We start from the raw sequence: 27,501 nt of genomic DNA, 5'->3' as shown, positions 1-27,501 counted from the left end.
TTGATTCTGCTGAAAAACAGAAACTTTGCACTGACGAGAAAAAATTCTATAAATCACAGAAACGTGTTTTTGCATTGATTCTTTTTGTTGCTGATCCATAAACAAATTTTCCAGGACTTCCTATTTTGGTAGGATTTTTAGAGTTTCAGAAGTTTGTGTTAGTTACAGATTGCTACAGACTGTTCTGTTTTTGACAGATTCTGTTTTTCGTGTGTTGTTTGCTTATTTTGATGCATCTATGGCTACTAAAAGTTTATGAACCATAGAGAACTTGGAATACAGTACGTTTAACACCAATATAAATAAAGAATGAGTTCATTACAGTACGTTATGTGGTGGTTTTGTTTTCTTTCACTAACGGAGCTTATAAGATTTCCTGTTGAGTTTTGTGTTGTGAAGTTTTTAAGTTTTGGGTAAAGCTTTGATGGACTATGGAATAAAGAGTGGCAAGAGAATAAGCTTGGGGATGCCCAAGGCACCCCAAGATATTCAAGAATAGCCAAAATCCTAAGCTTGGGGATACCCCATGAAGGCATCCCCTCTTTCGTCTTCGTTCATTGGTAACTTTACTTGGAGCTATATTTTTATTTGCCACATGATATATGTTTTGCTTGGTGCGTCATGTATTATATTAGTATTTTCTTTTTAGTTTACCACAAGCATACTTGATGTACACACCTTTTGTGAGAAGCCTACTTGATTAGAATTTACTAGAATATGCTATGTGCTTCACTTATATCTTTTGAGCTTGTTAGTTTTTGCTCTAGTGCTTCACTTATATCTTTTAGAGCACGGCGGTGGCTTGATTTTATAGAAATTGTTAGTCTCTCATGCTTCACTTATATTATTTTGAGAGTCTTTTAGAACAGCATGGTATTTTCTATGGTTATTAATTGGTCCTAGAATGGTAGGCATCCAAGTTGGGTATAATAAAAACTATCATAGGAAGTGAATTGGATGCTATGATCAATTTGATACTTGATAATTGTTTTTAGATATGGAGGTAGTGATATTAAAGTCATACTAGTTGGGTGATTATGAATTTAAAGAATGCTTGTGTTGAAGTTATCAAGTCCCGTAGCATGCACGTATGGTTAAAGTTGTGTAATAAATTTGAAACATGGAGTGTACCTGGCTTGTGCATCCTTATGAGTGGCGGTTGGGGACGAGCGATGGTCTTTTCCTACCAATCTATCCCTCTAGGAGCATGCGCGTAGTGCTTCATTTTTTATGACTTCTAAATTTTTTGCAATAAGTATATGAGTTCTTTTGAGTAATGTCGAGTACATGGATTATACGCACTTTTACCTTTCCAGCATTGCTAGCCTCTTCGGTATCGTGCATTGCCCTTTATCACCTTGAGAGTTGGTGCAAACTTCGCCGGTGCATCCAAACCCCGTGATACTATACGCTCTATCACACATAAACATCCTTATATCTTCCTCAAAACAGCCACCATACCTACCTATTATGGCATTTCCATAGCCATTCCGAGATATATTGCCATGCAACTTTCCACCATTCCGTTCATCATTATCATGACATACTTTACTTTTGTCATATTGCCAATGCATGATGATGTAGTTGACATCGTATTTGTGGCAAAGCCACCATGCATAATTTTTCATACATGTCACTCTTGATTCATTGCACCATCCCGGTACACCACCGGAGGCATTCATATAGAGTCATATCTTGTTCTAGTTTCGAGTTGTAATTCATATGTTGTAATAAATGAAAGTGTGATGATCATCATTATTAGAGCATTGCCCAAAAATAAAAAATAAAAAAAGGGAAAAAAGAAAGGCCAAAGAAAAAAAGAAAGGCCAAAGAAAGAAAAGAAAAAAAAGAAAAGGAAAAAAGAAAAAAAAGAAAATAAAGAAAATAAATAATAAGGGCAATGTTACTATCTCTTTTTCCACACTTGTGCTTCAAAGTAGCACCATGTTCTTCATGTAGTGAGTCTCATATCTTGTGCTTCAAAGTAGCACCATGTTTTTCATATAGTGACTCTCATATGTTGTCACTTTCATATGCTAGTGGGAATTTTTCATTATAGAACTTGGCTTGTATATTCCTACGATGGGCTTCCTCAAAATGCCCTAGGTATTCGTGAGCAAGCAAGTTGGATGCACACCCACTAGTTTTCTTTTGTTGAGCATTCATTTATAGCTCTAGTGCATCTGTTGCATGGCAATCCCTACTCCTCATGTTGACATCAATAGATGTGCATCTCCATAGCCCGTTGATTATCCTTGTCAATGTGAGACTTTCTCCTTTTTTGTCTTCTCCACACAATCCCCATCATTATATTCTATTCCACCCATAGTGCTATATCCATGGCTCACGCTCATGTATTGCGTGAAGGTTGAAAAAGTTTGAGATTATTTAAGTATGAAACAATTGCTTGGCTTGTCATCAGGGGTATAGAAGTTGGGAACATCTTTGTGTGACGAAAATGAAGCATAGCCTAACTATATGATTTTGTAGGGATGAACTTTCTTTAGCCATGTTATTTTGAGAAGACATGATTGCTTTGATTAGTATGCTTGAAGTGTTACTATTTCTTTTCTCAATATGAACTTGTATTTTGAATCATTTGGATCTGAATATTCATGCCACAATAAAGAAAATTACATTGAGAATTATGCTAGGTAGCATTCCACATCAAATTTTTTGTTTTTATCATTTACCTACTCGAGGACGAGCAGGAATTAAGCTTGGGGATGCTTGATACGTCTCCAACGTATCTATAATTTTTGATTGTTCCATGCTATTATATTACCCCTTTTGGATGTTTATGGGCTTTATTTTACACATTTATATCATTTTTGGGACTAACCTACTAACCGGAGGCCCAGCCCGTATTGCTGTTTTTTTGCGTATTTCAGTATTTCGAAGAAAAGGAATATCAAACGGAGTTCAAATGGAATGAAACCTTCGGGAGCGTGATTTTTGGAACCAACGTGATCCGGAGAACTTGGAGTGCAAGTCAAGAAACAAACGAGGCGGCCAAGAGATAGGAGGGCGCGCCCACCCCTCCTGGGCGCGCCCTCTGTCTCCCAGGCCCCTCGAGCGGCCACTGACGTACCTCTTCCTCCTATATATACCTACGTACCCCGAAAACATCCACTGACGTACCTCGATGTAAACTCTTTTTGTGGTGTGTTTGTCGAGATCCGATGAATTGTGGGTTTATGATCAAGTTTATCTATGAGAAATATTTGAATCTTCTCTGAATTCTTTTATGTATGCTTGAGTTATCTTTGCAAGTCTCTTCGAATTATCAGTTTGGTTTGGCCTACTAGATTGGTCTTTCTTGCCATGGGAGAAGTGCTTAGCTTTGGGTTCAATCTTGCGGTGTCCTTACCCAGTGACAGAAAGGATTGCAAGGCACGTATTGTATTGTTGTCATTGAGGATAAAAAGATGGGGGTTATATCATATTGCATGAGTTTATCCCTCTACATCATGTCATCTTTCTTAATGCGTTACTCTGTTCTTATGAACTTAATGCTTTAGATGCATGCTGGATAGCAGTCGATGTGTGGAGTAATAGTAGTAGATGCAGGCAGGAGTCGGTCTACTTGTCACTGACGTGATGCCTATATACATGATCATGCCTAGTTAATCTCATAATTATTTGATTTTCTATCAATTGCTCGATAGTAATTTGTTCACCCACCGTAATACTTATGCTATCTTGAGAGAAGCCCCTAGTGAAACCTATGGCCCCTGGGTCTATCTTTTATCATATTAGCTTTCAATCTACTTTTATTTGCATCTTTACTTTTTGCATCTATATTATAAAATACCAAAAATATATTTATCCTATCATACTATCTCTATCAGATCTCACTTTTGCAACTGGCGGTGACAGGATTGACAACCCCTTTATTGTGTTGGTTGCGAGTTCTTTGTTTGTTTTTGTAAGTGCGTGGGACCTTTGAGGAGCCTCCTACTGGATTGATACCTTAGTTCTCAAAAACTGAGGGAAATACTTACACTACTATTGCTGCATCACCCTTTCCTCTTCAAGGAAAACCAACGCAAGCTCAAGACGTAGCAGTGAGCTTGTCTAGTTCGCCAGTGATGTGGTCGTTGGCGCCAGTGTCGACGTACCAGTTGGTGTCAACACCGTAGGAGGAGTTGGATACGGCGCTTGCACTCTTCTCCTAGGTGAATGCAATGTCAAAATGCTGATAGCACTCAAGGGCAGTATGGTTAGGCTTCTTGCAGATCTGACAAAGAATCTCTGGGAGATCATCACGGCCGCCAGCCCCATGGCTGCGGCCACCATGGCCGTTGCCACGACCTCCGTCGTTGCCTCCATTGCCGCGGCCACCGCCATGACCACTTTGACACAGCGGTTTTTGCCCTTTTTCTTTTTGTGGATTTTATTGCATTTTATATTTGAATTTGAGTTTTGAATCAACTCATTTGGACTTAATCACTTGGGCATTTCTTTGATTTTCACCCAAGCGACTCACCTCACTCTCAAACCATCTCTTTCTCTCTTATATATAAAAATATCGCCATGGGAATATTTTTCTTAAATGAAAAATATTCATTTTCCCTCTGAAATAGTACTTCAGTCACTTCTACTCCAAAGCAACCCTTATTTTTCTTGCCCACAAAAATCTAAGAAAATTCCTAAATATTCTTTGGACCTTGGCACACCTCCCTACGCAAAAAACATTTCATGGTTATTTGGAATGTTTTTGCTATAGAAAATCTTTCCTGTTCTGGCCAGAGAAAGCATGTTGTGAAGTAAATGCATATTTCCTTGACCCGATGGAGCTGAAATTTGTAGGGCTTCATTACCATCCTAAGAAACCCTTAACCGCCAAAACTTTGCCCCTAACTCTCTGGAGATTTTTCTCTATTAAGCTCCAAAGTTTCTGTCCAGAAACTTGCCAAGAGGCTACAGTCTCACTCAGTCGACCTGGCTTCAACTCAAATGCTTGGATCGACCTAGCCTTGCATGAACTACACCCCTAACATGAATTTAATGCTCTGCGTCGCGTGATGCCAGAGTTCACGCGGTGACCACGCAAAGACATGGTGCCAAGCAGCTACCCGATGCACTATGGGTGTCGCCGATGCCTCTGTTTCGCTCGTGCACGCGCACGAGGCCAAACCACTTCGCCACCAAGCACCCACTGCATCGACTCAGCGCCCTTGACCTCTCCCTACCGCTCACAGACACCGAAGGTTGCCGCAGCGGGCACGGGCAGAATGCGGCCAAGTGCACAATGCGCCCATGCCCCAATGCTCGCCTCCACCCGCGCTCTGTGCTCGTCCCCGTCCTCCCATAGTGGCCGCAGGAGTCGTGGATGCTTCCCCCTCTCTCACCAGCGCTCCTCGTCGCTGTGCGCCGCTTCTAGAGCCTCTGGCGAGCTCTTGATCCCTGCCTCGGCTCCGCCTATGTATAGGACCCCCGAGCTCATTTCTCCTCACCGCCGCACTCCTCTGCATCCACAACCCCTCCTAGATAGTCGCAGCCTAGCAGGGCAGGCCTCTGGCCGCTGTTCCCCTCCCAAGATCGTCGGCGATCCCCTTCCTCTGCAGCTCCCACTCCACTACCTCTCGAGCTCCACCAATTGCTCCGGCGTGTTCCTGGTGGTCCATTGGTCTGAGATGGTGCATCTGGAGCCACTAGAACAATCTCGCAACGTCGGTGTCTTCCTTCCGACGAGCTCCGCCCGCTGCAGCCGCTGGAGACGACTATGCTGACCCCGTTCGACCACCCCTCGCTGCGTTACGGGTATGTGCGGGTTTGTCGTAGCCTTGCGCTTCCTCCCATCCCTTCCACAGCGACAACCAACCTCTCCTGGCCGGAGAAACACCAGCGACACGCCCCCTCCTCCGTTTCTCTCTCCCTCTCTCTAAACCCGAGGGGTGGGGCCCACTGTCAGCCTCTCCACGCGCGCCCAAAGCGGTACGAGTGGAGGCGTATTCGCTAGAATACACTTTCGACGTCACCCCTCTCTTATTTTCTGAAAATCAAATTTAAATTCAGAATATTGACTTAAGTTTGACAAGCTATAACTTCTATTCTATAAGTCCAAATGACATGATTCTTTTTGCATTGGTTTTGTGTTGAGATTTTCTATCAGCATGCAAAAAAATGAGATTTTTGCTTGCTATGATTATTTTCCGGTGAATTAAACAATGTTATATGACATTTTCTTTTTGTTATTTTAAATATTTTTAGAGGAAGAAACTTGCCTTGAAGATCACCAGAGGGAGTGTGACCCTCCTCTACACTAAGGCAAGCCATCACAAATATTTGCAAGAATGTAATTTCAATAAATATGGTTTTTACTTGAATATGATCATTTTAAATGCATATAGAAAATTCATATAATGTTATTTGGTGGTAGTTTCATGTTCATGCTATATTGTTCTGTTACCAGTAGCATTTTAGTTGAATAACTAAGTCTATGCAGTAGAGCAATGTGATGTTATGCTTGAGCTAGTTCATATCAGTATTATGTTAAAATGATGCATATATGGTTCATTGCATTTTCATGGCATACTATGACTCGGTAAATTTATTTACAAGATGAAACCTGATAATAAACCAACTTGAACATGTTGTTGATCGAGTCATGGTGCCACCGAATCGAGCTTCCCTAAGTGCAACCACATTTGCCTTTATGATGGGGGCCCTTTCTCGGTCTGTTGTTATGCCTCTCGCCGGTGCCTCCAACTAGGGAAGGTTATGTGCTGGCGCTACCCTAGCCCGGTAGGCAGGTATAACCTTGTGTGACCGTAGTTTTTTTGGTACCATGTACCTGTTTGGGACGATTGTTTTTGCCACGACGGTGGACGTTGGATGTCCGGAGTGGCATCGGGGCACCCATGACTTAGCCCAAAGGGGAGCTGGTCGGAGTGGCCGGGAGAGTGTCATGGCAATAGACTGGTTCTGTCGGAACATCGTTGGTCCACCTGGATGAGAGTCCGACGCCTGGGTTCCGTGGTGTGGGTACAGTGTACTAACATCTGTAGAGTGTGTAAAATCTATTGATAGTCGCGTCCTCGATCATGGACACAAGTTCGTAGTAGGTCACACCGTGGATCAACAAAAATATTAAACTTGCACACTAAGTGAATACTTGTGGCACTCGTTATTGTTGGTGAAGTTGTTGAGACCATCAAGATGGTTTCGTTTGTGATCCGGACATGATCACCTTGATATGATGAGGTTTGTGGTTACGAGGTAACCGAGATGGTAAGCGGGTCTGAAAGGCCCAGTTATGAGCACAAGCACTTCATAGGAAGCATGTTAAATTCTTGCATTAAACTTGCCTAAATATCATTGTTGTTGTTTGCCATTGTTGCTTTCTTTGTGTGAGCTTGCAAGTACATTCAATGTACTAACTTGGCGTGTTATGCCAGTTTCAGGAGAAATCATATCGGAGTTGGAGTTGCATATTGCATCGTTGTCTAGACCGTGTCCACATCAGTGTCCCTGTGAGATGGAGTCCTTCTACGTACTTGATCCGCTGCCACATAGCTTTATCGTGATGTCGAGGCCCCTGCTCATGTCTACTAAATAATGTACATATGTTCAGCAGTACCGTGTGTGCCGCTTGGCCTCGCTACTTGATGTAATATCAAACTATATGTTCCGCTAATACCAATAAAGAGGTTGTATTTCTGTACCAATCTGTTGTGTGTTGCCAGAAGACATGATCTCTGGGCTGGCAATGCAAGGCAAACCGGTCTTTCTCAGCCGGGGTGCCACGGCCATGGCCTCTGCCGTTCCTGCCATGGCCTCCACCGTGAGGGAAGCCACCGCGACCGCCGCGAGAAGCGGCGTTGGCGGAGGAGCGCGAGGATGAGTTCCCCTCGAACATGGCGAGGCGGCTCTCGAAGTTGATCAGCTGGGAGTAGAGCTCGTTTGGCTTGATGGGAACAGTGCTGGCGCAGACCGAGGAGACGAAGGACATGTATTCGAAGTCAAGGCCGGCGACGATGTACGACACCATGCCGTCGTCAGTGAGTGGCTTGCCGATGGAAGCCATCTCATCACCAAGGGCCTTCATGCGGCCAAGGTACTCGGCGATGGTTGAAGTCCCCTTCTTGGTGGTGGAGAGGGCGATCCTCGTGTTGACCATGGCTGCCTGCGTCTGGGAGATGAAGATCTCGGTGATTGCAGTCCATGCTGCTGACGTCGTGATGTAGTTTGTGATCTGAACAATCACAGGAGGTGAGATGGAGTTAAAAAGGAAACTGAGAACCTGAGATTCTCGAGCCCTGTCGATCTCGTATGCCGGGTTGGGCACATCGGTGGGCTTGTCGTCCTTGTCAGAGAGCTTGGGCGCCGGCACCTCTCTTTCTGGATCAAGGTAGGTAACCAGCTGGGCGTCACGGATGGTGGCTAGGGCTTGCGCACGCCAGACATTGAAGTTGGGGTGATGGAGTTTTTCAGCTATGGGAATGTGGACGGATGGTGCGGCGGCGGTGGAGCTTGAGGAAGACATGGTGGCGCAAGGGGGATGTGCTATAGAGGAGAATGGCTCTGAATACCATGAAATTTTGCATGAAGCGTATGCATCGGCAGGGACGCGTTGCGTGTTATTTATAGTCTAGAGATTACAGAGTTAGTTGTTAGGTATTTTTTGTTATGATCTCCAAATCATAACCTATACAAGAGATACGAGATCATCCGCAACAACTTAACAACCGAAGATATAGAACACAACACAATCCTTATCTACTTGTGTATATGGTTTATACATACACCGTATACACATTTACATTATACACTTTAACATTAAGAAAACTGGTGCTCTGCTTGGCCTGGAATGCTCGTACTGATGGTTCATGATTACCTACCATCACAATTGGATATGCATAGGTCAATAACACAGATGAACCATCACTTATTGGCTGCCATTACCAACATATCATATTAGCCCACATATTAGTATTAATGTGTTTACACAAGCGCGATGAACCAAACGTTCATGAACTCCAGTCATTTTCGGGCTTTATCTATTTATTTTAGCCCACTCATTCTCTGGCTTTTTTATTGATTTTATCCAGACACTGATTTGCGTGAGAGGGTGAAATAGTAACTCCGCTTTACCCCTCTCATTGTTGGCTTCTATCTTTTGAATGTTTGTATTGTTTCACCTCATGATTGCGTGAGAGATTGAAACAAGAAATTTGTATTGTCCCAATCCTTCTTTACCTCTTTATCATTGAATATTTTATATATTAAGAATCGTGTAAGATGTTGTTTGATCTTTTTTCCAATATATAGCGACTATATATACCTATAAAAAAAATCTTATGGAGCTGTTGAATCCACATGAATCGAACTTCATTAGTCCATGGTGGGTTGCTCCTTGGTGATAATATGATATATACAATATTTTTTAGGATAAAGAGCATTTAGTTTATGAAATAAGATAGTAGATATCATATTAGTAGTAGATGTGGTGAGATGCACCGCTCTTGACAATTGCAACACTTGTGGTAGCAGTCTGGTAGTACCAAGCCTATTCCACTGCACCCTCCCGTGTCTTCTCCAGCAGTCAACACACGGTGAATCGACAAAACCTCCTCTCATCACGGTGCGCTCATCCATCTCTTTGGAAAATATGTACAAAATTGACAACATCTTAGGATCGTTAGAAATATAAGAAACAACCTAGACTATAAGTTAATTTCAGAAATGATCACTCAGAAAGGACTGAATGTGTACAAAATTGACACAAACACATGCTTTAAATATGAGAAACATTATCTAAAACATGTGTCCAGCAACCCAACACAAATATATTTCCCCATGCATCACTCATATATCCATCAATGATAGCTTCCTCAAGCAAGTCACAAAACCAAGTTTCCAAGTTAGGGACATCATCAAGGCATGTAAGTGCTTGTGGTCGCCAAGGTACCTAGTTGAATAAAGTATGTGGCCAAAAACATCCCATGGCTAGCACAATACATGTGAAGTACAAAAAATAACATGTTGATACGTACCTATGGGCCAGTTCTTTTGGTGGCTTCTAGAATAAGTTGCAACCTACCCAACTTATTCTAGAAGCCCAACCAAATTTAGTTTTTTAGAAGCCTAATAATTAAGACTTGACTAGTTGGCTTCTAATAAAAAAAATGGTTGGGCTTCTAGAATAAGCTGGGTATGGGGCAGCTTATTCTGGAAACTCAAAAAAGCTAGCAAAAGAACTGGCCCAAGTGCTAGTGTCTCGAAGATATGCAGCACCACCACAGCCGCCTCGTGAGGCCAAATTCACTCTTTTGACCCTTCTACGAAAGTTGAGCAAGATCTAACCCTACTTTAAAAGAAAATTACTACCGCTGTACAAGCTGGCGGTAGGGTAAGATGGGCTATCACCATAGTCAATGGAGGTAGCCATTGGTCAATGTTAAGACGGCGTTTGCTCGTGGCAAAATCCTAGCCAAAGTCGGCGGTGGCCTATGATAGCCTCCCGCCAAAGCCGTTGGCGGTAGCTATCTAGCTTCCCGTACATGCAAAGGAATACATCCACATGCCTGCTTACTTGCTTCTGTGTACTACTCCTGGAGATGAGCAAACGTCAAGTCGCTGTCCCCCCATGCTCTATCGCTAGTGATAGGTGGTAGGGGGCTTAGGCGTATTGGTTTGGAACAAATGTTTCGTGCTTTTGAGGCTGGACCAGCGAACAGCGCGATAGCTCGTTTGGTGCATTTGCAAGATCACGTGACCCAAGTGGTGGGACAGCTTGTCCACACCAAACTGTTCAGCTATTCATTAATCAAAAGCAGGGTTGGTCCGTCGGTGATGACCCAGGTCGAAGCGACGACTGCTGCTCCTCTGTCCAGCTCGTCTTCTTCCTCGGGGTCGAGACTGAGCGACCAAGATCCAAGCGACGCCTGCTGCTCTTCTCTACACCTCCTCTTCTTCCTCCGGATCGAGAGCTTGGATAGGGCTCCATGGACCTGTTCGTGCCGCAGGAGGGCGATTCAGAAAAGAGGTAATTAAACTGCAACTTAATCTCCCTCTAGGCGAAGGTTTGATTAGATCCGCTTGTTTATTGGATGCAGTCGCTGCGGATTGCTAAGATTACTTGGTCCCCTTTTTTGCACGCAAGATTAGCCATGGGCAGATGGAGGGTGCTGATGTTGCGCGCCCTATAGAGTCCCAGGCATCTATCAGCGTCGCCGAGGGCGACATCAGCCGTGCCGGAGACCTCTGCAGCGGCGGCGGAAATGCTGGATCTGTAGGCGAGGGCCCGCTTTTGCAAGTGTGCTCAGAGGCTACCAGCGGATGGACACGCAGGTATTAGTAATCAATTTCTTTTGATTATCTCCTTGGCTATATGCTTGGATGTCGGGCTCGCCACCTGTATGATATGTAGGAATTTACGGTCGATTCATCTAGTTCCTAAATTTTAGCCAGGGTGTTCGGTCTCGAAGTGTACAAAGTTTTTGTATACTGATGAAAATGTTTATATTAGCATCATGGTTGTAGTCATCAGGCAAAGGACATTTATTTTGGTGTGTTCAACTTATGTAATTGAAACGGACGTAAGAAAAGGGAGTGGGTTGGATAATGGACTAATCCATTTTATGGTGGCTCTTTTCGTTGTGGCAATATCGGATAGTGGTCATTCGATTTAATTACCAATTTTGTTGTCTTTGGAGCACCAGAGGACAAGTTTTCACTCTGTTATGGAAATGTCACATACGGTAGTTGAAGCTGATTTGATTTTCCAATTACGTGCGAATAACTAAACTTGTAATTGTACCATGACAGAGTAAGGATCAGGAAAGCCCATGCGGAGCGAGAGCTAAATCCTAACCGGAAAAGTGCTCTTGAACTATCGATGAGGGCGTTCATAAGTAAACGAGATGGCAATGTAGTCAACCCAGCAGTCGGCACTTCATTTGATTCACTGGATGAGGCGTATCAATTCTACAATTTGTATTCGTGGGAGGCTGGATTTGGCATAAGGTATTCGAAAAGCAGGCTAAATGTAGAGAGGATGAAGTGCATGCAGGAGATTGTATGTGGATGCGCGGTGCGTTTTTTTAATATTTCTGTCGGTGAGCAAAAAACATGAGTACTATGCGATCAAAACATGATTGGTACTGACAATTGATTCCATGTCCATTGGCAGGGTAAACCGGAAAGGAAGAATACAAGATCAACTAGGTGCGGCTGTGCTGCCAGGATTAAGCTACTGAGGTCGGATGACAATGGATGGTATATTTCAGAGCACAGGCCTCTTCACAACCACTCTCTCTCGAGTACTTGTGGCGAGAAAATGCACTGGCCTTCACACAGGCTCATTGATCGCTACACTAAAGATCTTGTTAGGCAGTTGAGAGAAAACAATGTTAGCCTTGGAAAAGTTTTTGCCTCTCTGGTGCGTGGGTGGGTGGGAGGAGGATTGTTGGAGAAGATGAGGCAGTAATTGCGTGAGATGACTAGTCCCCCCGGATAGAATTGATATGTGGTGGGCCCTCACGCAACTTTTTGCACGTCGAGACGTGACGAAAACAGTGAGATGGCAGCTGCTCCATCCGGCCCATCACGAATCTGGGCATCCACGGACCTAACCAACAAACTACACGGTCTAGCTGCTAAAAACAAATTACGTGTTTAATTACCGAGGCACAAAAACATGGTGGGAAAACATGTCCAAAATGGTGCCATAATTGTGATTAAAGTACGATAGTTCGCGGGATATTGTCATTTTCCAACCGCGAACTCCTTTGATTTACTACAACATAGAGTCGTTGACAATCCACAGCCGGTGCTCTTTGATTTGATTTGGTCCATCTCACGCTAATGTGCTGTTAATGAAGGACTATCTATACAAAACAGAAGCATGACGGTGACGGGGGTCACGTGCAAGGGCGAAATACTGTCCACATGGGCGACTCTCTTTTTGCTGCATGCGCATGCTCGACTGTACCTGGTACATCAACACAGAGCTAGATTCTGTCGCTACAACGCCCTCGCTGACAACCAGAATACGTGGGCGGGAATGGTCTACGGGGGGGACAGCTCCCGCAAATACTGTGATGAAGCTGGCCATTGTGTAAAACAGACGGACTGGATAAAGTCCTCATAGTGCTCATCCATCGTTCGGCATTTTCGTAGTGCATCCCTCTTATAGAGTGTATCATCGAATGTTACACCAAGTATATGCATCTCACGTGTACATCTCATTGATCGCATATCAATTCCAAGTATATCCCATATATGCATGATGCCGACGGCAAAATCGCATACAAAAGTGTAGTCAACAAGTATGTGTACCTCACTCGTACAATCTTTTTGATCGTATAGATTGCATGGATATCCCATATATGCATGATGCATGTGGCAAAACAGCATGCAGAAACGTAGATACTTGATTCTTCCGATGATACTCAAGTACAAGAGGCGATGCACCATGGCAGAAGCAAGCAAATAGGCTGGTGGATGTATTTCTGGAGATCTTGCACGTACGTACATGAAGCTTGCTTACAATGATTCACTAGCATAAAAGGCACTGTACTAGTGAGAAACTTGCGCAACCCGAGTTGTCTGCCTTATCTTGGCAAGTCAAGCAATACCTGATTTGTTGGGGAAGAGAAGGGGAGGCACCTGCACTGAGCTCCGCCACGTTCAACCTAATGGGCCGTGTGGAGAGAGAGAGGGAGGGAGGGAGGGAGGGAGTGTTGCGACAGCTTGGGTGGAAAACAAACGTACATTAGCTTAGAGCATCTCCGGCCGTTGGCACCCCAGGGGGCGCCTAAAATCGCCGCCTAGGAACGAGCCGGCGCAAAAAAACGGCCTGGGGGCGAGTTGCCCCCCAGTCGCCGGCCCCAGGGCCGCCTCCAGGCGCGTCTAATTTTTTAAAAAAAACGTTCGGCGAAGTTCGGTTAACCACGGCTAAATTTCGGCAAATTTTGACATATATTACATGTTCGCGACACGTTTACATAGCGAATATAACTAAAAAAAGAAATCGCTAAAAGCGGAGTAGTCGCTGCCGTCCTCGTCGTCGGTCTTCTCCTCCTTAACGCGGCCGTCCCTGCTGCACCCCTGCCCAGCGTCGCCATGGCGGACAGGTGCCAGCGGCGACGGCGCGTCATCGTTGCTGTCGTCGAGGACGACGACTCCTCCTTCTTTGCGGCACCGGCGGCGCTGCTCGAAGCGCCGCAGTGCGGCAACCTGGCGCTCCCTCTCGATCCTGAGGAAGTCCTTGCGCGCCCATTTCAGGGCCGCATCGTCGTCGAGCTCCACCTCGCCGGGCTCCGTCTTCACGGCAGGAGCCCCGGCTCCGTTTTCACCGGCGCGAGCCCCGGCTCCGTCTTCGGCTTGACGAAGCGCGGAGGAGCCGACGAGGGGCGTGCCGGCCGCCTTCGTTGATGACGATGCCGGCGCTGCGAGTGCGCCGGCCGAGCGGCGTCTCCGCCGCGTGCTCGGCCTTGACGCCGAGCAGCGCCGGAGAGCCGGAGGAGTGGGAAGAAGATCACGACGAGGAGGAGGAAGACGATGAAGAGACGAACCTCCTAGGCAGCCATTGCCCGGTGGGCCGGGGCCGGGGCCGCCGGGGGAGGGTATGCCAGTGGCGGCTCGTTGCCGCCCTCAAGGTGCGTCAGCACGCCGTCGAGTGTGCGGCCGGGGACGCCCCACCACACGCGGCGGCCTTTGCTGTTCTTCATGCCGCCCACCACCGGCGCCCCGTTGGTGGACGCTAGCCTCTGCTCCTGACGGCGCTCGAAGTACGCCGCCCACGCCGAGGTCAGCAGCGTACTAGGGGATGGCGCGCTGCTCATCGGTGAGGAAGGCGCGCGAGCTCGACCTCGTCGGCGAAGTAGGCGGTCCGCGCCACGGCGTCAGGTAACGGGGGAACGGGCACTCCCCTGTTGCTGAGCCGCCACCTCGACGGCCCAGCGTGCATGTCCGGCGGCGCTGGGATGTTGGCCTCAAACAGGAGCCACGACTCCTGTTCGCGGAGCGAGCGGCGGCCGAAGCCGTTGGCCGCCGCCTCGTCGCCGGGAAAGCGTTCGGCCATTGGGGGCTATCGTAGTGTGGGAGGGCTCGGAGGCGGCGCACGGGAGAGGGAGAGGGAGGGCTCGGCGGCGGCGGTGCACGGCAGAGGAGAGAGCTCGGCGGCTAGGGCTGGTGTGGCCTGAGGCGAGGGAGGGCACCAGCTTATATAGCCGCGTCCGTGTGTACGCGTGGCGGGAGGGGAGGCGTCGCTGCGCCGCCCCGTGACGCGCCGCCCGTGAGGAATCAATGGCAAGGCTGACCGGCGGCGGCAGCGCGGCAGGCTTAGCATTGATTTTCGCGGGAACCGAGGCGATGAGGGCGACGAAGCACCCGTCTCGCTGACTCGGTGGGCCCACGGCTGCTTCGCACCAAAACCACTCGGCCGGAGCCCCCGGGCGCCCCCGGACGCGCCGGGTTTGTCCTGGGTCCGCCGGCGCTGATTTCGGCCCAGGCCGGCGAAAATCGGGCTCCTGGGGCGCGACTGGGCCGTTTTTTCGGCGCCGGCGCGAAAAAATTGTCTGGGGAAGCCGTTCTGGGGGCGCGGCTGGAGATGCTCTTACGATGTGTGGTCACAAACACTCACAACATTTCCAAATAACCATGTAGCTTTATTTATAGGGAGATCAGTAACATAGGAGATATAAGTCATTCTTTCATTCCATTGTGAACGTGAGGAGTTTAAGCCTTTTGTGAGCTCGTTGTGTGTACCCAACTCGGCATGAGAGCCATCAGCACAAGACAATGTGCAACCGCGGAGCTGCCAGGAGAGCCAAGCGGCATTCCATTTATCGTGGTCCAATTCGCCATCGAAGACTTTCCAATAAAGAATGAAAATGTCTGGAGGATCGATTCGAAAAAACATTTAAGCTATTGCAAGGGCAAGTTTATGACTTACAGAGGTAGGCTCCTGTTAAAAAATCGGTGTTAACAAGTATGCCTATGTTCCTTTTATTTTTCTTTGAAGTGCCTGTAGTGGTATGGAAAAGGTTAGATTTCTATCGATCCCTTTTCTTTTGGCAAAGTGATGAGGTTACGACGAAGTATAGATTAACTTGGTGGGATATCATTTGCAGGCCCAAAGACCAAGGAGGTCTAGTGGTTGAGAATTTAAAAATTGAAAACAAATGTCTACTTAGCAAATGGCTTTACATGGTATCTACCGAGTCTGAGGGTATGTGGGCACAGATCCTTCGTAACAAATACCTCCAGACTAAATCCCTAGCTCAGGTCACCGTAAGACCTAAGGACACGCTGTTCTGGAGAATGAAAGACACCTTCTTCGGCAGAGTAAAATTTATTACTGGAGACCTAAAACTACCAGATTCTGGGAGAATACCTGGCTAGGAGATATGCCCCTAGCACTTCAGTATCCTACGTTATATAACATTGTACAACGTAAGGAGGCTTACATTGCTACAGTGTTACACTCATCTCCGTTGAATATTCAATTCAGGAGATCCCTTGTGGGGGAACGTTGGAGTTCCTGGTTACATCTGGTACGAAGGATGATGGATGTTCAACTTTCGGACCAACCAGACACGTTTCAATGGAAGTTAACTAAGAACGGTATTTTTACGGTGAAATCTATATACCTGGATTTAATTAGCTCTTGCCCAATCCCGCGATCATTGCATATATGGAAAATTAAAGTGCCGCTGAGAATCAAGATATTCATGTGGTTTGTCCACAAGAAAGTGATTCTTACGAAGGATAATTTGGTTACGCAAAGATGGGTTGGTAGTCCTCGATGTTGTTTTCGTAACCAGGATGAAACAATTGAACATCTCTTCATTGACCGCCCCCTAGCCATGCTCCTCTGGCGCACGATTCATATAGCCTTCAACATTAACCCTCCAATTAGCATAGACACGTTGTTTGGGACATGCCTAACTGGGGTGGAGCCTATTAATGCGGGACGTATCCGGATAGGAATATGCGCTTTACTATGGGCTATATGGAACTGCAGAAATGATATAATTTTTAATAGGAAAAACTATATTAATTTTTTGCAGGTTATCTTCAGAGCTACTGCCGGATCCGTATGTGGTTGTTACTCACTCATACGGACTGCAGGGAGCTTTTGGTTACTGGGTGCAACCGGTGAGAGATGGTAGCACGGGATATTCGCCTTGATCACTGGCCAGGCCAACTGGTAGAAAGCACCGGTGAACCCGTTGCGGCCCGGTGCTCTGTCCGGAGGCATCTCCTTGATGACTTGCCAAACCTCCTCCTTGGAGAAAAGGCCAGCTCCTGGAGATCCACAGGCTGATGCCGGAAAGAGCGAGAATGTTGAATAGGACCATGGTTCGCCCGAACCTACACTAAACACCATTGATCTCTGGACATCACTCATGGGAATCTTTGCATAGTGTATTAAATAATGCATGGCGCCAACTGTTTGGGGGAGATGGTGGGATCAGTCATGCATGGCACAAGTAGTTTAGTGATGATTATCTCGAATACGCATAGCATGCATATCATCTATATAGAAAGAGAAAGGGTACAAGAAACCCTCCACAGTTTACAGTTACATCGAACTACAGCTTAGTGGCTGAAGCCACACCCACACTCTGGCATTCATCCACACCTAGATACATACTACATATTACTCATGCCTTGCCCACCGATGAAGCGCTCGTAGGAACCTCTCTATTTCTCCCTTGAACTTACCTGCAGCTTGACATGCCCTTCCTTCACATTCCACTTTTTGCAACACCACAATCGCAGCCGGTGTCGCTTCATCGAAGACAATCGCATTTCTATGTTTCCATATCTCCCAAAGCACTAGCAACAAGATGGCCCTTGTGTCCTTAATATGTTGTCCATCCTTGCTTCTACTAGGGCACCAGATGCACAAAGAGTCATCCGCTGTTGGTGTCCATCCTGGTGCCTCCATTGCTATGGCAACTTGGTACCATACCTCTCTGGCCAACACACAGTTCAGCAGTATGTGGCAGATGCTTTCCTCCTCTTGGTGACAGAAAGGGCAGGCGTCTTGGTGGGGTAGCCCTCTTCTCGCCAACCGGTCTGACGTCCAACATCTGTTGCGCGTGGCAAGCCATGCAAAGAATCGACATTGGAGCGGTGCACGCGACTTCCACGTGAACGCTGCAGTAGGAACCACCTCCCGGCCTACGAACCGAGCCGCGTACGCTGATCGTACCATGTAATGAGCCCCCACACTGCTAAGTAACTCTACATGATGCTCACACCATAGGCTATAAAATAGTGACTAGAAGCATACACGCGCCTTACCGCGCCGTTCTACTTTTCTATGGTTTATTTGTTTAATTGTTAATTCATGAATAGATTTTTTGATGGTCTATTTGCGGGTCGGGTTTTTTGTTCATTTCATGAACCTTGTGTGTTTTGGCTTCCATAATTTTGCGGCGAGAACACCCTTTATTGCATTGCAGGATATGTCCAGAGTCTAAGACACATCATCATTTACTTGGTAGGATATTACTCATTTTTTACAACTATTGTTCTTCACAAAAATGATATGTTAGCAACACTGCCAAAAACATATCCAAAGTAGTGGTTGGCGTCGCGCATGTCCGGGACCAGCAGGGTTAAACCATAGTACTGGATGGACATGATAATATTCACCTGCAAAACTAAGTCAAAATTATGATATGTGCAACGGAGGCTTCTGATTTTTATTATTCATCTACAACAATCATACAACTCTATGATTTGACCAACCAATATTTCATACCTTACCTAGGTCACATACAAATAGTACAAAACACCAACAATAATGGTCTGCAATAACGGTAAAAGGATAGTGGAGGTGAGAAATACTTGGAAGTTGCAGCACAACACCAAAGTATATGGCTTCTGGTGTTCAATATCGATTCTTTAGATGTGTAGTTAGAATCAAAATAGAAAGAACATATTTGAAATAAAAGTAATGGTTTGCACTGAATTAACGACAGGAAAGGGAATGAATCATGTTTATAGCGGCCTCTAAGAGGAAGAGACAAAAATGGGAGGATCAAGAGATAATAGTACAATTGATTGATCTCAGTTTTCATTTGAATGTGACATTATTGATGCATTAATAAGGCCTGATAAGCAGTGTAGATAAGCGACCCGGTGACAATTAACCAAATTATCTTCACAGAAAAGCCTAGTTATCACTTTGTCTTATTGTTTTAGTGCCAATTAAGTTAAGTTAGAGACCGCGCTCCCTAGGCGTGGAACCATATGCTAACTAATACTCCCTCCCTTGTAAAATATAGTACATACTTTGTTTTGAAAAGTCAAAATTATCAATGTTTGATCAAGTTTCAAAAAAAATCAACATCCATATGTACTTTTATAGTTTATTTATTTAGCAGTACATATATTGATAGTTTATTCTAGAAACATGGTCAAACATGGACATCTTTGACTTTAGAAAAACTAATATGCAGTACATTATGGAACAGAGGCAACATAAAGCATGTCATGTATAAACTCCCGAGGTTGTTAATCCACAAGCACGGACATGATACTCAAGTAGTGAAGCATGAGGCTTTAAGAATGAAACGTTACATATTGAGATAAAATCCCCATATAATCTGCTACTTGTTTAGCCCCGAAGCGAGCGAGATTGAATTTGAATCAGGCTACCAAAGAACAGATGGCAGAGGTAGAGGAATGATGTATCCGGAGTGGTACTATAGACCTTGTGGACCATGGTGTGTCGATGAAGGTGACCAAGTTCCAAAGACGACAGTCGTCCCTGTCCAACGCTGTTGCTAGCCATGGCAGCCTACCTCACTGTCTACTCCTCTAGGTCCCGAGGGTCGTCGTCATTGGGCATTAATTACCACACAAAAAATAGGAGAAATATGAAGTGATGGACGGGGTGTACGATGTGGTGGTGGACATGCAAAGCCGGTGCAACCTTGTGGTGAGGCGGACTGGGCTGGGCACCCATACAACCATGTGGTACAGAGGAGGCGATGATTCGGGCATACCGCCATGAGAGAAGGGGAGAAATATGGAGAGGTGTGTGGGGCATGCGGCGTGGTGGTGGACTGATGACGCCCATGCAACCATGTGACGCAGAGGAGGCGGTGATAGGCCAAGCTCGCGGTGACCGTGTGACTGTGCGATGGTACATCACTTTGATATGCGTGGATATAGTTAGCCACATCATTAATTTCCCTCGTACCAGATGTACATGAGCGACATGTAACCTTTTTTTCTCGGAAAAAATTAGTCCCTCTAATATAAAATAAATATCGTGGTTTTATTCAGGGAGTAAGTGGCACATAATCCATCAAGTGTTCATGTAGTTGGATGGTTGACCCAAACAGTAAACAATACCTACTGTTGGATGGTTAGGAGGACATTGGTATCCTCTGCCAACCAGAGTTCAAGTCTCAGACTTGACACTGGTGCTCGCATTTTTCTGGATTTATTCCCGGCACTTTGGCGATGTGTGTTCAGTGGGAGGAGACGTTCTCGTCGACTGCGAAGGTGTCTGTGGTGACTTCTCCAATCTCAAGATGATGTACCGACTCATTCATTCATAGAGGTGAGTGTATTCCCATGTATATGAGCGACTTCAATTGTACTGGGTTTAAAAAAAATGCCTACTCACATAGTAAGAGACGATGGTCCTTCTAAGTAAAACTAAGTGATTCTCCTAAAAGAATAAGAGATGTGGTCACTTAACTCTCCCCAGGCCCCAGCCCCGGAGCGCTCACAGCGCTTATATTCGAGGGAGCTTAGATATTGTAGTGATGTTGCATTGGACATCTTGAATGGTGGCCAGGCACAAAACACTGTTTACTTTTTTGTTGCCTTTGTATAGGTAATAGCTCTCAGCCCAAGACATGCATGGAGTAGGGAGATTAAACTCAACATGTAGTATTTGCATTCGGTACATTACTAAAAAAATGCTGCTAAACCTTAATGTTTCCTTGCTGGTGCATGTGGTTCTATTCATGGTCATGAAACATTTATCTTTATTATGCACTAGATGCATTGTATAAATTCTAGGCTAAGGGATAGTGATGTCTAAGAGCATAATTGGTTTGATGCCAAAAATTGGCATGCCAACATTTGGCAAATGCCAAATTTTGGCTAGTACTTGGTTGGCTACCATGCTACTTGCCAACCTCACAAAAAGTTGCCAATTATTGGCAACTTTTGATATTGCCAATTGTTGGCTTGCCAAGTATTGGCATGCCAAATGTTGGCATCAAACCAATTATGCTCTAATTTTGCAAATTCAGTTGAGCCTGACAATGAGTTTACAACAGTAAAGCTGATATTATTTTTATAGCTTGAGGTTGACAATGATATACATATTATAATAATACATATATATCAGTGAGTCCCCAGTATCTTAGATATTACTGCTGGCCGTTCCTACTTGATCTATTCATTCTATTCTGAAGATGACCCATACTTATTTTTTTCTAAATGAGTGACACATAATATCTATAGGTATCACTGGCGTTTTTAGCTGGTCTGAATGTACTTATAAGAAAATATTGCCCGCAATAGAAAGATAAGAAAATATAACTGGCAAAAGTATCTAATGTCTCACAGTAATGATAAGTTTTTTATTCCTTGGGCCTGACACAAATGCCATTGCGTGTCTAGTTACACGTGCTAGCCCATCAGTCCAGAAAAAAACCTAGCTTGCCCGGGCCTAGTGGGAAGTGCTTAATGTGGCCTTAAAACTGTTTAAGCCTTAACCAAAATAACTTGAATTCAAAAGGGACACGGATCCGCATGCAGAGGGCTGGTGAATCGGGCGGCGTGGACCATAGGTCGAGCGGAACCATGGTCCAGAATCGCGCCTCTCCAGAAAGAGTGGTTATTCGTCTTTACGGTCGTTGATATATATTGTGGACAAATGAGGATGTGTACATTTGTTACAAAATGTTAATTTGATCTAAATACCGAAGTTCAAAAGTTTTTTTTAAAAAAGAACAGTACATGACCTTACAACGCTGGCTCTGTAGCTTTTTGCAACTTCTATTTTCTCCCTTTTGTACATATTTCTTCAATGTGATTTATGACATGCAAATCACCTACTATTTCTGCTATAAGAAAGCCCCGCATCCAGTCACCCTTTAAAACAAGAGATTTGTTTAGTTGAGAACACAATAGTTATGACTGTGTGATACTTGTAAGTCCCTTTCCCATGATCCACAATCAGAGATCCAATGAGCAAGATAAATTCAAGCAAATTATGTTCACATATACACTTAGGGGGAATCAAACTGTTGATCGTTGGAACCATTTATGTAAGATATATATTACTCAATTATCAAGGTCCTCATGCTTTGAATGGTCGTTATCGCAGTTTTTTTGAGCTTTGTTCACGAAGCCATTGCAGACTTCGTAGCTTTGAACTTAAAATAACAGAGACTTTGAACTGTCGACCAACTAAGTCCTATTGTGTATCACATCTGAACAAAAATTATTTCAAGTAAATTTATTAATCAAAACATAGTTGTACCTTGCCCCACACATGTGCCTACTTCCTCTGGCGACTAGTGGAAGACAAATGGCAAACTCATGTGACAACAAGAGGCAATGTTGGCGCACAAACTGTGGCAAGACACGCAAGAGTGTCCACAATTAGATGATTGTGTGATCAGGTGTATCCGTAGTGCACAAAAATACAACAAACTGGTTGATGGTTTACCCAATTAACTAAGCAGACACCACTAGGCATGTAAGATGGTGATGCCAAGTTGATCAAGAACATGTTGCCCAATCATGGGAAAAACTAATCGCCTAAGAGTCGTCTCGTGGGGAGGGAAAACCCTACCAAAAATAACATCACTGAGGTCACTAGGTCAGTACTTGGTGGAGATTATGACATATATTTTTTAGAATGAACAAGGCGGGCGAGCGAGCACCTGAAGAAATTGTTTGACAAAGAAAATCCATTGACATGGGGATAATATGTGTGCATGGCTTGAAGGAACATGCTCTATAATTGAAAGGGTGAAAATGTGGCACAACTTTGGTAAAATATGGTCAAATGGACGGAAATTCATTAAACGGGCTTATCCTTCTTAAGAATGACAAAAGTGGAGTAAACCATAATTTATTCCAAACCAAAACGACCCCGAAAGTTACACTACAAGAAATATGTCAACTTGTGACCTTGACTATTAGTCACTAAAAGGTCATAGTTTTTCATTTGCGACCTTTTTGTGACCAAAAACAGAAGGTCAAAAGTTGGCGGTCGTAAACTGAAATTAACGACCTTCTCTATGAGAAGGTCGTAGACGTTTACGACCAAAACAGAAGGTCGTTGAACCCATGACCTTTTGTTTTGGTCACTGGCTGTCTGCCCAGGCCACGTCGGATCTGACGTGGCAATCTGACGTGACAAAATTATGACCAATTGAAAAGGTCAAAAATTAGAATCGGCCCGGTCCAATTGGGTGTTTATATGGGCCGAGCCCATTAGTTCAGCCAATTTAGTGTATTTTTTCTGTCAATTTTTGTTAGCTTCATGGGCAAAGCCCAACATCGCAGCCTTTTTATTTTTGGGCCATGGCCATTTTGGCTGAGCAGTTCAAGTATTTCTTTTTTTTAAAGATGGGTCCACTATTCAGATGGATCCCAATTGTCAGGTTCTTCTAGTAAGTGGGTCCCAATTGTGAAGGTCATTTTCTTTAAATTTCAATTTGCTAGTAAATAAATCAGCAACATTCAAATGGGAACAGATAAAGAACACACGTAGTACTTCTCATAACAGCAAAAATCAGTTTGATACATCATACAACAAAGATACAATAGCAGAATCATTGTGTTACATCATCATATAACACATATACAATGGCAATCACAGTCTAGATACTCCAGGTCTCTTCAACTTCGCATTCCCCAGATTCACAGCTTCCAAATCTGCAGCACAAAATCAACGCCATGTTAATAGACCGAACTTGGTGTTACAACAGATGAATCATAACACAAAATGAGCTTTCTAGTACCATGCTCTTTGTTCTCCAACTAGTTAAAATGAGATACCCATTCATACAAGAAAGCAGATACAAAGTGGAAGAGATACTGAAACAGGTACACAAGTTGAGATGTATCAGGCAAATCCATCAAGTATATATCATGATGTGTATTCATCATATAGGTGTACCATTGCAAACCAAGAGACACCGAAACAGTGGAAGAGCAACAATTAATAGATTAGGAAGTAGGCTAATTTAATTGAGTGCAGCAACTTGGTTGTTGTTGTTGTTTTAGCAGTAGTGGCATACTCAAAAACTAACAATTATTAGTACGCTGATGATGTGCTAGTGCTAGTATTAAAAAAGGATGAATTTGGCTAGTGCAAGGAAATGAAAAACAAGGACAGAAATTCTTTCTTGCAAATTAACCACCACATGCATAGCATAGCTAGCTAATGACTCAAAGGAAAAAAACTGATCAAGCAGCAAGGCCATGACCACCACTAGGTGCATAGCTACTCTACCTAATGGGCTATTAGCAAAAAGCAAGCCGTTTAACTAGCTGACAAACATCAACCATGGAATCTTGTTTTTCTCTCCCTCTCTCTACTGATGACCATCAACACAATTCTGTAGAGTTGTAAACTAATTTTTGATAGAATAGACAGTCAATTTGTGTGCTGATTGGACCTAGTTTTAAAGAAACAAAAGGATTGGCAGCATAGGGAGAGGGAGATGGACGTGCTACCTGTTGTTGCAGTGGTGCGTCATGGTGGCCTGCTTGAGCTCCTCCTCCTAATGCTGCTCACTAACATGCAGGACAAACAAGGCCATAGGTGAGCTGCAGCAAAGGCATTTCCTTATGATTTACTGAGTTCATGGCCACCTACAGAAATATTAGAGGGGCATGATAAGGAGTTGTAAAATATGAAGAGCCGCCTAGACCTATATCGAATAGTAATGCATATATTCAGGAATGTGAAGTTCACCAATTGTTCCAAAAAACAAGGAAAAATACTTCTTGATGTTTCAAGTGCAGCAGAATATATGCAAGTCCCAAGCATCCAGATGACTACTATAGTCGATTGATAGCAGTAAATGTATACAAAAACAAACACTGCTTGACAATTGAGGTAATTAAACATTAAAGAACTCATTACATATGCTTTTCTTCATCCAGCGTGATAACATGTTACTGCCATGCTATTGTGATTAAAAGAGTAAGATTTCATCAAGCCTATGTCATGCATAACAGGAACATATTATAAAGTACAGAATAGTAGTTGAGTGCCTTCAAGTGTTGAATGACTCATGGTACAGTAATAATCACAATAAACTAGATTAGGTAGTGTTCCACTGTTTGTTTCCATTTGCTTGGTAGGAATAGATAGATACATAGATAGATACATACATAGATAGAAAAAGAGCAGCACGGGTCACTACTAGGAAAAGGCCTACTAATGGCGCATCGGTTTTGCCTACTAATGGCGCACTATCGGTGCGCACACGCCACTAGTATTTTTTACTAATGGCGCATCACTGGTGCGCCATTAGTATTCCACACGCCACTAGTATTTTTTACTAATGACGCACCACTGGTGCGTCATTAGTATCTGGAATACAAATGGCGCACCACGCAGTGCGCCATTAGTATAGCCCACGGTGCGCCATTAGTATCTGGTATAATGGCGCACCACATAAAAGTGCGCCATTAGTAACATTTTTTTTAAAACTTTTTTCAGAATTTTTTTTTTAAAAAAAAATAATTTTTTTTAAAATAAATAAACTTTTTTTTCGTTTTTTTCTTAATCTCAGGTCACTATGGCTTAATCTCAGGTCAAATCGCACTCTGTGGTCAAACTTCCCGAAAGGTCACCCATCCTCACACTACTCCAACCCAAGCACGCTTAACTTCAGAATTCTATCCAACCCCAGCAACAGCTCAATTCACAGGCACTTGTTGATATATCTAGCGTATCAATCCTATTATACCTTGTTGATGTCTAGGGCTTTGTTCATGTTCATGACTATGATGGAATTTTAAAAAATATTTCAAACTTCCCGGTCATATTACGTATCGTTTTCTGAAAAACAATTCAAAAAAAATTCAAAACCAATTTTTTTTATTACTAGTGGCGCACCACATCCAGGGTGCGCCACTAGTAAGTTTGAAATTTTTTGAATTTTTTTGCCTCTAGATCTTGAAAGCCCCGTAACTTTTTTCTGTTAGGTTTTTTGGGATTTTGAAAATGTTTAACGGGGTTCCCATCGTTAAATTCGGATGTAACTTTTCGAGTAGATGATTTTTCATATAAAAAACTTTTTAATCCGAGTTTGTATGCAAAAGTTATGCCCATTTTACAAATTTCCAGAGAGATTTTGCAAATAAAGTCGAAATTTATATTTGTAAATTTTCCCAACAACTAGACCACATATCACATGGGAAACTTATTTTCTTTTATTTTTTTGACATTTTTATCATTTTCTTTTATTTTTTTTTAAACTGAAAAGGCGGTCCACAGGCGGGGGGGGGTGCATTCGGTGGAAGCTGGGCAAACTAGTAATGGCGCACCGTGGGGTGGTGCGCCATTAGTAGTTAAACTAGTAATGGCGCGCCATTACTAGTTTTGAAAAAAAATTGATTTTTTTTTAATTTTTTTTTTGAAAAAAACTTAGTAATGGCGCACCAGTGGACAGTGCGCCATTAGTAGTTAAAACTAGTAATGGCGCACTGTCCACAGGTGCGCCATTACTAACAATTTTTTTTATTTTTTTTTACTTTCAAAACTACTAATGGCGCATGGTGGGTGTGGTGCGCCATTACTATGTCAACTAGTAATGGCGCACCACTCCACGGTGCGCCATTAGTAGTTTTGAAAAAATTAAAAAAAATTACTAATGGCGCACCGTCGGATGTGGTGCGCCATTAGTATTTGCATACTAATGGCGCACCAACACATGGTGCGCCATTAGTATTTAGTAATGGCGCACCACATGTATAGTGCGCCATTAGTGTCCATCCTATCTATAGCCCTTTTCCTAGTAGTGGGTATCAAGTGAAAAAAATCAGTGGGTGGATTGATGTGTTCCACATGTGTTCAACCGTGGTAAAGCTCCCTATGCCGATCGATTGCGTACAGGTTCTGTGATTGGTATAATGTTGGATTAGTTTTTCCCAATTAGTGGAAAAACTGTGTGGGGACAAAGTTGTATACAATACCACTAGGAAAATAGTAGTAGAGGCAAGTGTTGTGTGTGTAATCCAAGGACAGCGCATAAAACCAAGAGGCACGCACTGGTACTAGAGTCAGTTAGTGAGTCATCTGGAGGTGGCACGACGGGGACAAAGCGAGTAGGGGAACAAAATTGGCCGTCTCGGCGACAAGAGAGGGAGGGGAGGGGGAGGGACGGACCTGGGAGAGCGGGTTGGTGGAGAACTCTGGGATGGAGAGGAACTCGTCCTCGGAGACGAATCCCTTGGCGCTGCGATGGGTGACTTCACCTGGAGGGAGCACTCTGCACGCGCAGGCAGGAAGCAGAGCAAGTCAGACACCAT

At 44.2% G+C, this 27,501-nt stretch overlaps 1 protein-coding gene across 2 annotated transcripts; it reads left to right on the top strand.

Annotated features, from left to right (window-relative positions):
* The first annotated feature begins 10,738 nt into the window (after window positions 1-10,738).
* Window positions 10,739-13,119, top strand: LOC119335475 (putative protein FAR1-RELATED SEQUENCE 10). 2 transcript variants are annotated; one of them, XM_037607601.1, is made up of 4 exons: window positions 10,739-10,993; window positions 11,116-11,298; window positions 11,776-12,040; window positions 12,140-13,119. In XM_037607601.1, the coding sequence occupies exons 1-4, from the start codon at window positions 10,953-10,955 to the stop codon at window positions 12,434-12,436; spliced, it is 786 nt and encodes a 261-aa protein (XP_037463498.1). In that variant the 5' UTR covers window positions 10,739-10,952; the 3' UTR covers window positions 12,437-13,119. The 2 variants fall into 2 exon arrangements, with proteins under 2 accessions (XP_037463498.1, XP_037463497.1); XM_037607600.1 differs by having other exon boundaries at window positions 11,110-11,298.
* The last annotated feature ends 14,382 nt before the right edge of the window (window positions 13,120-27,501 follow it).

Source organism: Triticum dicoccoides, chromosome 7B (assembly GCF_002162155.2).
Source record: "Triticum dicoccoides isolate Atlit2015 ecotype Zavitan chromosome 7B, WEW_v2.0, whole genome shotgun sequence".
Classification (NCBI taxonomy): domain Eukaryota; kingdom Viridiplantae; phylum Streptophyta; class Magnoliopsida; order Poales; family Poaceae; genus Triticum; species Triticum dicoccoides.
Note: the sequence above shows the minus strand (reverse complement) of the source record. Positions and strands in the feature narration are given on the sequence as shown.

Bases quoted from the DNA above. Each gene is read 5' to 3' on its own strand.
- LOC119335475 (XM_037607600.1), top strand. From the start codon at position 10,953: ATGGACCTGTTCGTGCCGCAGGAGGGCGATTCAGAAAAGAG. The intron at 10,994-11,109 runs GTAATTAAACTG...TTTTGCACGCAA, and splicing joins GAGGGCGATTCAGAAAAGAG to GATTAGCCATGGGCAGATGG. The intron at 11,299-11,775 runs GTATTAGTAATC...GTACCATGACAG, and splicing joins ACCAGCGGATGGACACGCAG to AGTAAGGATCAGGAAAGCCC.